We start from the raw sequence: 16924 nt of genomic DNA on the forward strand, positions 1-16924 counted from the left end.
GTACACTGGGTTCCCCGCTCCTGCTCCCATCTGGGAACTCTCAGGCAGACTTGATGCCCGGCCACAAAACGGCCTGGCCAATCAGCAGCAGCTATCCCGCCTCTAGCTGCTGCTGATTGGCCAGGCCGTTTTGTGGCCGGGCATCAAGTCTGCCTGAGAGTTCCCAGATGGGAGCAGGATGGGGGACTCTCTGCTGCCCCATCTGGCGGAGTCAGGTTACACATCGGATGCATAACATGTCAATATCAATGTTGTCACAAAAAGACATGACCAATAATGGTCAATGATGAAATAAACAAAAATGAGACGGGGTCTATCAGTTACCCATGTGGATCTCAGACTTCATGTGGTCAGTCTCTGACATCAATAATCATCAGTAATGTTAATGAAAGTAATCAGTAATTTTCCCCCAATAGAAACAAGCCAATAGGTTGTCCTTTCTTGGATTCATCCTTTTAGCAGACATTGTATTGTACTGTACTTCCCCGGGCGTGTCTCCATGTGGGCAAGGTTTCAGCCAGATCTGAACATTAACATCTATTCTAAAATGAAAGTTAAATATTTAAGAAAATATAAAACATTACATGTGGGGCGAGGGAAATTATGGCGATTCCTCCTTGGCCTATTGGCAGAGTGCACAATAATAGTGGCATTGAAAATTGTAAATTAAACAAGCAGCACACTTTTGAGTTTCTTCCTTTCTTCCGGTCAATAAATTCAGAGGCCCCCCGTGTTCACCATAATGACCTGGATAACGAAGTCCTTCTGGAACCTGCTGTCCTGCAGGCGGCTTTCATCCGTCAGCAGCTTCCCGAAGAAGTACCAGCGCTGGTGTGACACAGCGATGCCCTCTTGTGCCTGGAGCTGCGTCTTCAGCTCGCCGATGGTGTCCGTCATGCTGGCGCTCAAAAGCACGTCCTTCGCCGTCGACAGACGCACCTTAAGTTGAAACTCCTTCTTGGGTGCTACGGCGGGGCGCTTGGGGCCGTCGCTTTGGTCCTTATCGCCCGGCTCTGGGATGAGGTTGGCGGGTGGAGCCAGGCAGTAGCCGGGAATCTGGTAGCGGTTGCCCAGCTCGTCGTAGCAATCCGCCAGGGTCCCGTGTGGCAGCGTGATGCAGGCCCCGTCCACTATCGCCTGGGCCAGTTCCAGGTCGTTGCCCTCCAGGGCCGAGGCGGCGGCCCTCAAAGTGTCCCAGATCTCCTGGCGGCCCTCGAAGGCCGGAGCCGTGTGCCAGAACTCGTCCCGCTTGCTCCCGAGCTGAGCCTCCGACATCCGCTCGTCGCCGTTCCAGCTGGGACGGATTGTGACGACCCGCTCGTTGGGGCGCTCCTTCTTCAGAGGCTTGTTACGAAATCCGCATTTCCGGAGGCCTCGCCCTCTGTTGTTCCTGGACGAGCCGTGGGCCAGCGGTGTGTATGCCCATCCTATCCTGGCCAGACATGCTCCCATGGCGAGAGAGCTGGATATTCTTAAAGTGTCTCGCTGGCTGTTTGTTCCCCTGTTCTCCGTCCGTGCAACATTAAAAAACGTGAGCCACTACTAGAACCTTCAATAACAGCCTTGTGAATTCCTCACTCTGGTGTGAAGGACCGGGTAAGTGGGTGTCGAGATGTGAAGGATCCGACTTATACCCTCACACTGTGTGTAGTGTAGACATCAAACATGATGTCAGTCTTGCCGGATATGGAGTTCCACAAGGCTCCATGACTGGCCTTCACGTTTTGTTCCGGAACTGGTTACTACTGCTGCTGTTCTGACATCATAGACTACATATATGAGCATGGCTGACTCGTATAGTGACACGAGCATCCCGCCAAACCGTATGTGACCAAATTTGACTGAGGGACTACAATTGGATTATTTTGAATTTTCGTTTTTTCATGTCATATGAAAGCAGGGAATCATAGCTTCAAATTGGTTGTTCAGTTTGACCCACCAGTTTTGGAGATATGGCTTATAGAGTAATGTCTTGCAGAAAACAGCGAGTTGTGAAAACAGGCTTGAAAGGTTCACTTCTGTGGTCTCTAACATTACAATAGCTACATGTTTAAGCATTTATTTCATATTTACATGTCCATTTCAGCTCTGACACTTATTTCAGACATGCTCTAGTATGTGAAGAGTCTGCCTGTGCTATCGACCCATTTTTCTCCTCTGGTGAAAAGCTGGAATTTGCGCGATGGCAGGCTCTCAGTCAAATCTGGTCACATTATAAGCAGTCGTATAGTCTCAGTCTCAGAGATACCGCTGGCCTCCACATATCAACACTGACTGTGTACCTCAGATAACCAGGACAAGCATCCTGCAGTAGGAAAATCAAAACACTAGATGGCACTGTTGTACAGTATTACTCTGTGTTAGCAGGACTGATGATGATGATGATTTTTGACCATTCTGAAACGAGATGATAGTTCATAACTAAGTCAGCAGCACAGAATTAACACCATGTAATCCAGCCAGTCAACAGTCACATTGTTCACATTGCAGGGGACCACCCCGTTGTTGTGGATCATGTCTATAAAAGGAACTAGCTTTATTATACAGCCCTAAAATATATTTTTGATTAGGCTAATTTATGGGAACATCGTAATGATGTTTGAGAGGGAACCTTCAACCACTGAGTTCCAGAACATCACTTTCTTTGTGTTGGTAAACACAACCTACCCGCGGGGGGGCACCCCCCCCCCCTGCGGGGCGCCCCTGTTCCGTTGCAGCGTGATATGAGAGAGAGAGAGAGAGAGAGGCAGAGAGGGAGGGAGAGAGAGAGAGAGAGAGAGAGAGAGAAAGAGGCAGCAGCTGTCATTTGGTTAGGGGAGGCGGGTGCCCGCTCAGCGCATACACTACTACCCCACCGTTTGAAGATTATGCAGCAGGCAGCTACTGGCCATCTTGTATCAGACAGAATGAGGAGGTAAAAAAAAGAAAGAAGATACAGACAGGTTCTTTTAATATATATGAATATATAGGAACCCCAGATAGAAGCTATATTCTGAAAGGCTAGACACATATAGCCTAGCAAAAGCTGCCGCGGTGGGTTATTGAAATAATTAAAAGCCCCCCCCCCCCCAAAAAAAAGCCCCCCCTATACCCATCGGAGCTGTGGATTACTTTACTACGGGGGCTGGAGGAGAGTGAGACCGCTTTGGAACCATGAGTTGGGGGACAGAGCTATGGGTGAGTGTTTAAGAGCACTATCATTATTCTAAAACCCGCTTTTTTTTATCTGCACTGACTGGCGCGTTTTAGAACGTAACGGCTCTCTGACTCTCACACAGTCGCAATGGCTCAAAATCACAATGCATGCATTGCTGCTGTGTCTGCTGCTGCCCAGGGGGCTAATATATACACAACACACTGTTTAACTCCGAGAGTGGAGAGAAATGTATGTCTTATTTATTTGGTTATAGCTTTCAATGCCTACATTTTTGTTTGACTCTTTATGGGATTAGAAAGCTTTAAATCATGACATGAATGCCGAGACACTGTCTGTCTGTGTGGAGCATGCCTGCATGCTGCAATAATCGCGGTCGCATTTTTACTCGTAGGCTTTATTTGGTTCTCACGCGTGATGATGAGAGATTATAGGGCTATTAAGCCATGTTCTGTGACTGGAGGAGGCGTAATTATACTGCTTATTAGGCTACACATCGTAAAAAAGAATCACGTTATTGGTGGTCTAGTTAGTAGTCAAAATGGTAGCCAAGAAGATAATATGAGCCTTCATCATCATCATGCACAGACAGTAGGCTACACACACCCCCTCTCAGATAGGATATTATGTGCAGGAGAGCTTCACCATGACGTTATTGTTTGTTATGGCACAGATGTGCAGCTGGCTTCTTCTTGGAGATGTTGGCACACTGCGGCCAGCTTCTTCACAATGAGAGTGACGTTACGTCAGTGACAGCCATGGAGGCAAGAGTTCTTTGATGTAACATTTCTATAGGCTATATTTCTCGTGTCATTTTGGTATTTGTGATGTCAATTGACACAGGTGGCAATTTAACAATTTAAACAATTTACCAGTGATGAAGAAGTTGGCTACTCACATACTGTACTTAAATCAAAGTTAATATGCGATCACATAGAAATGCTTTACAATAAAAGTCAAAATATACTTACTAAAAGTAGGCTACTGTCGTATATTACGGAGCCACATTACGATGACATTTTATATAATGTTATATACTGTCTGTGCATGACGAACCTTCACTGACTGAGTTTCTGCATGTGAGCTCTGAGAGGCTTGATATTAGCTGGCCCACAGACACATTATTGAAAGGCTATTGAATTGGGCCGTGGGTACCTTTGTTTAGATTGTCATTAAAAAAGTGCTTGAATAGACAACTCAAGAGGCTACACTACCAACAGTAGAAGTACATATTGTTGTCCAAAGTCCCATTTCACAAGTTTCACAAATGTTTAAAATGTATACAAATATTTTGAAAATAGGAGATCTATAAGTTAATTTACAGTTACACCACTGCAATTTACAACACCTGACCTACTGTAGTACCTATTGCAATGCAGGCTACTTCTTTGCAACTTTGAAAAATAATAATAACATGCCTTCTAAATAGAAAACGGTGCATATCTCCACCAGGCCGGGTTGCCTATAGCCAGGGCGTGAGTTGTGCAGTTCCCAGGCTGTCGGCTTGGCAGACATAATTTAGTATTCTATGCAATGCTATTGGGCCACCTGTAAGTTTGCCTCTAGTCAAAGAAAACCTCTTTGACTAGAGGCAAATTCCTACGTCGTCATTGCAAATAGTTGACCTACAAGCTCACAACGCATTGTGGATATGATGTGTTGTGAGCTTGGAGGTCTTCTATTTGTGGTGAGCAACGCCATCATCCGGAAAAAAATTAAGCATTACAATGAAATTTGTGCGGGAAGACATGCATCCTGAACTCTTGTAAATGATGCAATAACTGTTGATGTTGTGGTTGATTGCAACATAAGGAATGCAATCACCCTCAGAACATGGGCTGATATTAGACGAGGATTCAGTAGAGGTTTAACTTGGGCGTCATGATATTTATCCTCGAGGGTATTTGCTGCACTCTTTCTGTCTCCAACAACTACAACCTTTTCATGTGGTTCTTTAGTATACCATTACATGGCCAAATGATCATGATTCAGACAGCTGTCTGCTACATGACACTAACAAACATGAGTCCATCGCTTTACCCACCAAAAACAGGAAGAAGAGAATGCTAAATTGTAGCCCTTACACATGCACCTTACAATAATACATTCCAATGCTATGATGTCACCAGTGGTGGAGAAAAAATCACACCCGTGTGAACTGAGTGGTGCAACTACACATTTATTGTTATAGTTACTGTACATTAGAACCAGGAAAGCATCTGTGTCATAAGTACAGATGTCAGTGACGTCACATACTAACCATAGCAACCGTGCTCGTTTTTTTGGTTGCTAACCATAGCAACCATGCTCGTTTTTTTGGTACGAACCAACACGGGTGCACGGGTACAAAGCCAGTTGTTGGAGTGGTTTGCACCACTCAAAAAGTACTCAAATGTTTTGAGGAAAAGTATCAATACTGCAACATAGAAGTAGTCAATTTAATATGTAAATGCGACATGCATTTGAGTACAAAAGTACAAGAGTATCGGCGTTGGTACTATAAGTATGTTTTGATGCCAATACCTTTTGTACTGTAAAGTACAATTTTGAATTTTACGTGGAATAATAGTTTTAAATGGTGGTATTTCTACTTTTACTTTTTAACTACCTATAACCACTACCAGATAGCGGCCTTTATCAGAACAACTCTAAGAAGAGCCTGCCGTTTATTACGCCAGACCTGCTAGATCTGACAACACGTACCAATCAATCAGCTTCACTTCTTCTTAACCACTTAAGCCATATACAGTACGTGTATTATGACTGGCATTGACTAGTAGTGAAAATAGGCAGCCGATCTGCATGCTCAAAACATTGTCGACTATGCGACACAATGCGAGCTTGTAGACCTGTTATTTTTTGCTAGGCATGGCCATTATACATTTTATTTTGGAAAATGTTTGCCTATAATGTCGGGACAGCGGGGTTGAAAGTGGCTTGCCTATATCTGTGGGACACTTTGTCTACATAGGAGTTCATCTGGAACACTTTTCCATGTGCAGTGTTGATTCCCCCCTGTCCTTTCTTCAGCTTCATCAGTCAAAGGAAGAGTCGGGTCTGGTCGTCTGGAGATGGTTAACCACATGAACCCTAGCGTTGCTATTCTGGGGTGAACTTTTTTGCAGAAATAGCCAATCTACAAGCTTACTGACATGCTGCAGTCGTGTATAGAATCCTGGGGGACTCTGGTCAATAACGTTTGACGTTTGCACAGCATAGGCTTTAAGTGCTTTAAGTCTATAACTATTTATTTATTTGTACAGTTGATCAGATTGTCGGTGTTTTCTTTCTTATGATTATGAATCAGGCTATGGTACAATCGTTAGGCCTACCTGAGAGTGTTTTATAGGCCCTGAGTGCTCGGTACAAACGTACTAGGCCTACCTGAGAGTGTTTTATAGGCCTTGAGCGCTTGGCCTCTGACGAGCTTGTGCAGCCTTTTGAAACAGACGGCGCTCTTGCAGAAAATAACGTATTGCAACCAGATGCTCCCCTTCTCCCCAGATTGGCCGAATGGAATCCAGACACTTGTTGCTTTAATCTTATGTTCTGGACACCAAGCTGTAATCGAGCTGTATTCCATCCATATACAGTTTAATTCGGAGAAGTTCAACACAGGAACCCTATACTTCCCATTGGGGTCCATTTTTGCATATACTGCAGTTAAAGGGACACCGGGGACATTTCTGTGCCGGTGGTCACAGTTTGAGAATGTAAACATCTTGTTTACTCAATGGGAAAAACAGAAAAGTAATTATATCAAAGTGGCGGTTGTATAGCATTCTCATATACCTTCTTCTGAGCAAGAACAGGGTAGCCTATTGTGGCCACCAGGCACACAGCACTAAGGCTTAATGTATTGCCTATATAGGCTATGGCGTTTCACACCAAAAATAGCCGATTGACAAGCATACACGTTGCGAGTCCACCACGTTGCAAGCTTTTAATTTAGATTGTCTGTTTTTGCCAGGATCAGCAGTGCAGAAGTTAAATTATGAATGAAGTCATCGTCTTTGCCGAGAAGAGGAAAGTATGTGATATTCTTGGAAATGAGGTTCTCAACCTTTGATGAACTTCATTGCAAGTCATCCTGTGATATTGCTCTCTGTTTTCCATTTCATAGTCCACTTTAATTGACTACAGCGGCGCCCGTTGGGCACTGTCCTACTTGGAACGATGCAAGTTGGAAATGAATGCCCCAGGCCACCCAGTTATTATGTCCGTGTCCCTTTTATGCCCATATATGGAGTTATTTGTCAGGCATGCCCAAATGTGGAGTCTATGCAGATGTCAGAACATCATTGTGATGTCAGAACAGGCCAGCTCCATATGTGGAGATCTAGGGTTGATCAGGTGTGATCAATAAATCTAATTTAGGATTACAGATGTACATACACTGATACACACGTACAGAGACGTGGTGAATGTATAGATAGATACTGCCTTCTTATTTAACATCTCTTTTTTCCACAAAACATTTGACCAAATAGTAAGTATAGCCTCTGCATACAGACATCGCCATGAACGTACGCCCTTTCTATATGGACTGTACCAGAGATAGAAAGAGTTGCGTTGATGAGGGGTCAGAAACACTACAGGTCACGTGGCGGTGCGTGTATCGTGTGTTCTTCACTATCACCCAGGATGCAACGTTTAACCTATTCTGGGCATTATGTTATACTTTAGCTATTGAAAAATAGCAGATCTACAAGCTCATAGCGAGGCACCGAGTGCCGCGCTACGAGCTTGTAGGTCTGCTATTTTTGAAAAATCGTGAAAATGTGGCGCAAACCTTTGAATATCTTCAAAGCGCAAGAGCGAACGTTTTTAACTCAAATCATTGCTTCTGGGGGGATCCCTGGAACTACATATTTTCAGACGGGGGTCGGCGGCCAATTACATACAATTCTGGGGGTCCTTGATATGAAATAGTTTGATATACTGATGATATGATACTGATGATAACTGATATATAGAAACATAGGTTTTTGTAGAAGCGACCTCAGGTCTAAATGGGTTAAAGTAGGTAAAGTGTAAGTGTTTGTGTAACTGCTGTACACAGTGTACAGTAATATTTGGCAATATGCACTAGCGATTGTTTGTAACTACACAGACACTACTATACAGTAGTCGTGTTTGTAACTACACAGACACTATAGAGCGTCGCAGTCCCGCCTCCTACCCTGGACCAGGAAATGAAACCCAATGCATTATTCTCATAGACATTTGAGTATTTATTTAAAGACGGTTACGCCGCGGACAAAGCCAACTCGAGTCGTGACAACTCATGACAACACAAACAATATTTTGGACCAAACAAATAATTACAAAGAAGAAAAACAACAAAAAAAGTGTTGTAACCTGCCGTTTTTTTCTTCTTTGTAATTATTTGTTTGGTCCAAAATATTGTTTGTGTTGTCATGAGTTGTCACGACTCGAGTTGGCTTTGTCCGCGGCGTAACCGTCTTTAAATAAATACTTTAAGAAATGTCTATGAGAATAATGCATTGGGTTTAATTTCCTGGTCCAGGGTAAGAGGCGGGACTGCGACGCTCTATAGAACTATACAGTAGTCGTGTTTGTAACTACACACTAGTGTTTGGAACTGTACTGTAGTTTTTGGAACTAGTACACACTTGTGTTTGGAACTATGCAGTGTTTCTAACTGTACACTTTGTACAGTAGTGTTTGGAACAACATGGTAATGTTGGAAACTGTACTGTAATGTTTGAAACTATTACAGTGGTGTTTACTATCCGTTGTCCAATGGCAAGTGTTAGTTCCACGTTCTGGTAAAATTATCTCTGATCACCAAAACATTCCAAATCAACTGTAAACTGGTTTTGGCAATATAAAAAAATATATATTAATATGAATATTCTTCAATCACATGATGTGTCATTGCTGTAAAATAACTGGGCTGATGGCGTGAACAGAGATGATGCAACTCTTTCATTGGCTATGGACTAGCTGTACCAATGCAGTCACTGAAGAAGGAAGTCGATTGTACTAAAACATGTGATTGTTTCTCAGTGGAACATAGTAAACAGATAAATAAAAGATAATAAAGAACTGGACCTGAAAAGACTCATGGAAGCTAATCTCTCTAGAGGCCAAGTATAACTTTGGCTAAATTAGCTGTTGCTTAAATGACACCAATTCAAACCTACACAATGTTTGACAAAGATCTTTGGGAATGAACAACTTGAACCCTATATATAGTTCTTGACCGGAGTCCCCCAGGGGACTGTACTTGGTGGGAACAATATACACCTTTATACCTAAAAAGGGAAACGGGACATTAAGTGAACCGTGTCCCCTGATGTTATGTTTCACGCACAGTCACCGGTTCATCTTTACGCACACACACACACACACGCACGCACGCACGCACGCACGCACGCACGCACGCACGCACGCACGCACGCACGCACGCACGCACAAATCAAATGTTTCACTTCTTTCAAGTGATTTTGCGCGTGTACGACTGTATGTACAGTGCGTTCTTTGTCATTCTCACACTGAGACATAGCCGGTCTAGGCAGACGCAGTAACATTTCATCCACACCGATGAGCCAAAATGGACAAGGTTGAGTTTCTAGTCAAAGAGCAGCAGCTGAAGGTGAGTTTGTGCACCACATGTCATCGGCATTAGCCTCGCCAGGGCGACACTATACCACCAAAGCGTCTTTATTTTATCTGTGACAGTGTAGTCTCTCAAGACAGTCTGTTGACTCACATCAAATTCAAGGAAAAGAGGGCACTGTTTTTCCTTTATTATTTGACGATGGGTTCTCAGATTGGTGACAGTGTGACACTATATAGGCCTGGAACTAGTATTTGTCTGACAGCGACGCGGTGGCAACAGGAGCGAGGAATGCTACGGTTGCTCTTGTAATCTTCTGTTGGCCCTCCAATGTACAGTACATGCAAGTGATGAGCAAAGGGTGACTTGATTGGAAAGGCTACGTGCGAACCACTTGAAGCACATCGTCCCTATTGTGAGGCGAACATTGTTAACATTCTTTCTACATGCCGCGTTGCGCCGCATTGTGAGCTTGTAGATTGGCTATTTTCAGTGGGTGCATGTGTTTGGTCCGACAGGCATTAGTCTGACACCCTACTAACCTAACCCTAACCTCGCAGGGAAGCCACAGGTTAGTTTTAACCTGCCACGCATGTTGGGAGCCACAGGTTAGTTTTTACCTGCCACACATGTCGGGAGTCACAGGTTAGTTGTAACCAGGGGCAGTGGCTCAGGGGCAGCAGTGGCCGCTTGGGAAGCGGAAGGTTCCCAGTTCGATCCCGGGCTCCTCCAGAGTTGGAGTGTCGAAGTGTACGTACTTGAGCAAGACACTGAACCCCTAATTGCTCCAAATGAGCAGGTTGGTTTCCTCTGCCATCGTGTGTAAATGGGTGAATGTAATGTGTGTAAAGAGCCTTGCATAAAGGCGCTATATAAATGTACAATTATTTTTAACCGGCCACGGGTTAGTTGTTGTCGACAGTGTTGTCGGTCTAATGCCTGTCGGTCTGTTAGTATGTCTATTTCTAACCAACGCATGCACCCATTTTCAGTGTTGAGACAAAACTGGAGGGGGGCCTAGTGTGGACCCCTTGAGTGGTCCAGGACACTAAGTATAGGATATACTGTAAAGTGGCGAAATAAAAACATCACTTTTTGCTCTCTCTCTCTCTTGTCCACTTATAGTGAACCTCCAGACATTAGACACATGCAGGCCCAGGGACACAGACAGGCTTGTTACTGCACAAGTTAAATCAAAACCTCATGGGTTTGCGCTGGTTAAGAATTGTATTGATTCATTGACGGTTGTGATATGAGAGCTAAGTTCCTGCCAGGTTTGTCTGAGCCGCATGCAAAGCCCACGCATCAACCTGCTGTCCTGGCTGACCGGTAAAATCATCAAGGTCCTTGCAGACTGGACGAGTTTCTTTTGGAAAACCGGCGGGAAAACACTGCTAAAAATCCGAAAAACGCAGCTGTGTGCAGTGACCTTTACTGTTAATGTATCCATTTGTAACGGATCCAGTTGGATGCATTTTGTACACTCTCAGAGTTAAATGAACACTCCGGATTTTGCAACGTGGTTTTCGATGTTGTGGCTTCACGCCCGTGCCTCGTCCCAGAAGCCCCTAGGATCCAGTCAAGTCACAAAGGCCCATCTATCATCATCATCATCATCATCATCATCCGTTGACCGCAGTTGATATAAAAGTCAATCTGACACGCCACTCTGGTTTAACCCATTTTGGGCGAGAACCCCTTTTGGTGTTTTAAACATTATGTTATAATTTAGCTATTGAAAAATAGCAGATCTACAAGCTCATAGCGCGCCACGAGCTTGTAGGTCTGCTATTTTTGAAAAAACGTGAAAATATTTATTTCAGAAAACTGGAGGATTTAGAAGAATTTAAAATGTTGAGGTCAGGCCTAAATGGGTTAACTGCCATTACTTCAGCCAGATGTTTCACTTGGAGAGGCCAGTGTCTCAATAGCATCTATCGTAGATAGTAAATGGACTTCTTCCTCTACTTGGGACATGGATAAGGACATAAGGTGATAAGGTGTTATCTCTGTGGCAATGTCCAGCAAAAACAGCACATCTTTGGGGGACTGTATAGTGGAATCTGGTGCCATGTCTCCTCCATACGGTATGTAGCCATCGACACATTTCTAAAATTCATTTCAGAACCACAGGATACTTTAAACACAGGCTTTTTTTTAGTCTAAAAAAAAAAGGAAATCTTGGTAGCTTTGGAGACTCTTGACTGCCAGATTGTATGTAGCCTGTTGCAGGCTGCCCTGCAGGCTTGACCCTTTCTAAAGGAGAAAGTCCTTTCTCCTGCCTGTCATAAAGAAGCTCCCCCCTCCCCCCCCTATAGGGGTCCAGCCTGGTCCCAGAAGCCCCCGGGGGGTCCAGTCTGGTGCCCTGCTGCTCACTTGACATTCAGGGCACTTCCAGGACTGACTGAAACCCGAGCCGGCTTGTTTCCCTTCTGCCCAGTGTCTGTGTCAGGGGGGTCAGTGGCGGCTGAGTCCTGGCATGGGGTGGGACGTATACGGTACGGGGGGGGGGAGCCTCGCTCCTCTTGTTTACATACATACACAAATCAATCGCTGGCCACCTGCTGGCTCTCAGTGTTATTTATGCTACAACACCCCAAATGTTCCCTTTACATCGTTTCTTTGACCCCAAGAGGGCGAAACCACGATGAATGGGTCCATTGATTTAAGTGGCAAACATACATTATATACAGAGAGAGGTGGAGAAGTCACCGGTCACTGAAAGAGTGTATAAATAAATCAATTATCCAGGAGTCACTGGCGTAGCAATCAGTATAAATCGCAATATTGAGTGACCAATAGTACAATGTTCATGCCTTTTTCAATGCCTTTTCTTCTTTTTTTAGAAGAAAAATAAATCGCTGATTTCTCTAATCATCTATTCTGGTGCTGTGCTAAAAGCATGACGTTGGAGTACAGTGAATGAAATGAAACGTGGAAAGCTCACAATCACAATGGCAATAACAAGTTTAATAGTTTATGGCGAAAATATTGAACATTACTTATTGTCGATAACATGCCCTACTGTATGAGAAGCATACAGAGGAAACCCACAAGGAAGTGATATTAGTTTTATAGTAGCCTATGCAGACAGACAGATCTCTCATTTTAACTGACTGACATGGAGAGGACACTGGACAGCACTGTTGTTGATAAGCCTTAATCTTCCCAAGACTTGGCATTATACCTTCAAAGGCATGCGGACATTTCAGCAGTCTTTTTTTCCCCGCGGCGCCCCTCCTGTTTCTGACTCATTACTGACTCAGATATCCAAGGCACTAATCTATCGGACGTGTCCCTTCTGCTCCTTGAAAAGGTGTCATCATAGCTGTTTTCATGACTGTGACACACTGGCCATTATTATAACACTGTTACTGTATGTGAATCCGCGTCACCGGAACACTGGCTTCTTTAACTGTATATAATATACCTGTAATCACAGTGACACAGGCTGTTGGATATGACTGTCATTTGTTAGTTGCAAGTTCCTTGTTTTGGACAAAAACAATATAAAAAGAAAAAGAAAAATTGTGATCCTCTGGCAAACAGACAAAAGAAACAACAGGTTGAAGACTAGTGTAGCTCTTGAACACACAAGCACATATAAGGCCTATGGTGTAGTTACAGTATAGGCTACTTCAGAGCATACCTATTTACACGCGCCTCGACAGTGGGTGCAGGGCCAATAAGGCAATCATGGAAGGTCAGTATACTGACCTGACGAAGATCTACTAAAATCGAAACGTTGTCGTTTATTCAATAAAGTAATGTTTTACCAAAAGAATGGTGTGCGGGCCCTACCTAGTATAGGCTACTCACACATGCACTGACTGCATACGAAAACGCACGCACACACATCTTACTTGGAGGTTATTGTATGAGATGGCTATAGCTAGCTATCCTATTTTGCAAAGCAAAGCAAAAGCAAAGTTCTTTGTTTACCCAGGGTGAATGGACTAAGCTCGAGATGCTTGTTTACAGCCAGACCCTGCTCATAGAACATTTCATGGTAGGGGTTCAATGCCTTGCTCAAGGGCACTTCAGCGGTGGTAATTTGCCTCGATGAGACGTCTGTCTACATTTCTCTCTCTTTTCTTTCTCAGCAAAGGAAATGTCCTAATGATTGCATCAGTTCTAGAAACACGTCTCAGTTGCTGAAAGACACATTGAGTCCAACCTGTTCATTGTAACGCTCTGGGATGTTCAAAGGCTCAAAGCTCACATCATGCACACAACACTAATTCAACAGCAGAGAGTTTGTTACAGAGTTTAACAGGGTTAAATAACAACTTTAAATCTGGTGACACAATGTCACTGTCATGACACACACACACACACACACACACACACACACACACACACACACACACACACACACACACACACACATACAACATTATTTCCTCAAATCTTTAGAGATAGCAGAAGCTTAATTACTTCTGCTCACTCACGATGCAACACTATTTTTGATATTTTCTCTTGACACCTTTTTACGGCAAAGAATAAAACTGAGCTTAAGTTAGCGGTAATCATGTATTTTACTGTATAACTTAGATGTTCCTGTTTTGTGATTTCACTTCACCTGGCCGACTGAAAATCTGAAATGTCTCCCAGTTCCATATTTCTACCTTTTAACTTCCATATTCCCCCCAAACTCATAAGCCTACCCGTACAATTTGATTCCTCTTTTACTTGGTCTAGCGAGAACCAATTGCCACATAATAAGATACTGTACAAATGTCATAGATTTCCCTTTGTGATTACAAAATGAGTTGTTATGAAAGAAGCAAGGCCTGCTCATCATGCTAGTCTGTTAATATTAATACAGATACTCATTAACGTCCTTTGGGTGTAAATGCTTAATTTATCCGTTCTGGATCACCTGAAATCACTTCTGGGGTCACTTTCACGTCTACTCTGGCCTTTTGGTGCACCCCAGACAACCTTTACGTTGCTTGAGTCACTATAAATTTGATTTTGATATTTTGTTTGATCAGAAACACCCCATCCTACTGTACTGTATATAATATGTGACCTGCCATTGGATTTTTTTTAATTTTCGTTTTTTCATGTCGTCATGAAAGCAGGGAATCATAGCTTCAAATTGACATATTGGTTGTTCAGTTTGACCCACCAGTTTTGGAGATATGGCTTATAGAGTAATGTCTTGCAGAAAACAGCGAGTTGAGAAAACAGGCTTGAAAGGTTCACTTCTGTGGTCTCTAACATTACACCTAGCTACATGTTTATTTATTTCATATTTACATGTCGATTTCAGCCCTGACACTTATTTCAGACATGCTCAAGTATGTAAAGGGTCTGCCTGTGCTATTAACTCATCTTTATTCAAAGATTTGCACACGTTTTCATGTTTTTTCAAAAACAGCAGATCTACAAGCTCGTATCGCTGCACTCGGTGCCGCGCCATGAGCTTGTAGATCTGCTCTTTTTCAACAGCTAAAGTTTAAGCGGTTTTAAAGTGTTTTTTTTAAAAAAGCTATAAGGCGACACAGACACGTCCTCGGGTCTAAATGGGTTAAAATGACCCCAGAAGTGTTTTTAATCCCCAACTCAGTTACGAGCAGCATGCCCATCTATCTATTCTGCACCATCAAACCTTTTTAATCTCAGCGACGGCGGCACGTTTTTGACTGTTTGAAGTGGAGTGTTTACTTTTCGAAATGAAAGAGGACCGCTGATTGGTCTCGTGGGAGAGATCCAGGCCCAGCAGTGTCTTGTTGGCAGTTTGCTTGGAGAGAAGCTGTCAACGTTATACCCGCAGAGGAAACGGCAGATGCAAACAGGAAGTTGTTGCAGTGGCTTTGATAGCTCTGCTCGTTTACAGGGGAATCCTATCGGTCATCAGAAACGCTCTCTCACAAGCAATAGCAAAATCACAGTCAAATTGTGATGTTCTTTTATCTTTTATCATGTCAAAATTAATACTAGAGGTGCAACAGTTAACCGAACTAATAGATTATATTTATTTTATAAATTTTAAATAAGATTTGTAAATTCTTCTTTTACATTATCATCATTCATTTAAACACTTTTGGCAATTAACTAACATCAACAGAAAAAGAGAGCATGTGCAACTTAAATGACAAAAATAGATTTATTGTAATATCTTTTAAATGGATCATTTGGATTTCTGCTGGAGAGAATTGTTACACTCTGTGAACTGCATGTTTAAAGATGACCTTTATTTAGCTGCATGATGTTTAGTTTCCAAGGTGATTCCATAGCTTCATAAAACACATTGTGATTGGTCCCATTTCTCCCGTATTCTGTCTCTCTACTGGATCATTCCTCACAGATGAGGTCATTACCTGGCTGTGTCTCTGAGGCCTTCAAGCGTGGCGGCATGCGGAATGGGCTTTTATTGTTTCAGTCATTTCTAAAAGAGCTTGCATAATGATACACAGAACTCCTCTGGATCAGTTTAAACGTATAGCCTGGCCCAGCCTGTATGATTTCTGGTCCAGAGGGGCGGGTGCCGGTCTGAAACAGGCGGTGGATCCTATTGGTTCACCGATCTGAGCGCCCACCCCTCCCCTTCTCCTGGAAGAAGGTTCAACCAAAGGGAAAACCAAATAGCAGTAGCGTGTGCTGTTGCATGGTGGGAGATCTTCCTCTCCCGTCATGACCTGTACGTCCTAGACTTGAGTCCTAGTCTGAAGACTGTGCAAGCTAGCGGTCGTTCAGTATGGTCTGGAGCAGTCTGGACTCCCACATGACATCAGGTGGGAACTGGCAGCATGACTACCAACAGCAACTGAAAAAGAAAATTAAGTCCACTATGACTCGCTGGCAAAGAGTCATAATCCACAGATAGCCTGAACACAGTCCATCATGTGTGTCTGTATTTCAAAGAGCAACCATTAGTAAGAGTTGTTTGGTAGATGCACTAAATGAGCACTTTTTGATTGTGATTTGTGTTCAATAATGAGACCCAGTAAGAACCTTGCCTATTTTAAGGCCGCAAATTGTTTTTCCATTTATTGGTGGCTTAATTCACACGTGACGTCATTTGACAGCCAAGCCGTAAATGTTTTCTTTAAGCAGCCCCCCCCCCCAGTGAACCCCCCCCCCCAGTGAAACCTCCCACAAGCGCCTTTATCCAAGGCGCTTTACATAGATTGTGCATTACATTCACCCATTCACAAACACACACATCCATACAC

At 43.4% G+C, this 16924-nt stretch overlaps 2 protein-coding genes across 11 annotated transcripts in view; one reads left to right on the top strand and one right to left on the bottom strand.

Moving 5' to 3' along the window:
• Nucleotides 1-717: 717 nt before the first annotated feature.
• LOC306939342 (ubiquitin domain-containing protein 1-like) lies at nucleotides 718-1452 on the bottom strand (the record flags this gene model as incomplete). The annotated part of the gene is made up of 1 exon (XM_079523927.1): nucleotides 718-1452. One exon carries the CDS (start codon nucleotides 1450-1452, stop codon nucleotides 718-720), a length of 735 nt encoding a protein of 244 aa, XP_079380053.1.
• A 1382-nt stretch (nucleotides 1453-2834) lies between these two features.
• Nucleotides 2835-16924, top strand: part of fnbp1b (formin binding protein 1b) — a gene marked incomplete at its 3' end in the record, with an annotated part of 128583 nt that continues 114493 nt past the window's right edge. For 7 of the 10 annotated variants that reach the window (XR_013791889.1, XM_079524169.1, XM_079524167.1 and 4 more), the window contains exon 1: nucleotides 2836-3177. Coding sequence is in view for 8 of the 10 variants with exons in the window: in XM_079524169.1 (XP_079380295.1) it covers nucleotides 3154-3177 (24 nt within the window). Of the gene's footprint in view, nucleotides 3178-16924 lie in introns of all 10 variants that reach the window. The other 3 variants (XR_013791888.1, XM_079524163.1, XM_079524170.1) reach the window with 1 other exon arrangement.

The sequence above is a fragment of the Electrona antarctica genome, assembly GCF_951216825.1.
Source record: "Electrona antarctica genome assembly, chromosome: 16".
Lineage (NCBI taxonomy): Eukaryota > Metazoa > Chordata > Actinopteri > Myctophiformes > Myctophidae > Electrona > Electrona antarctica.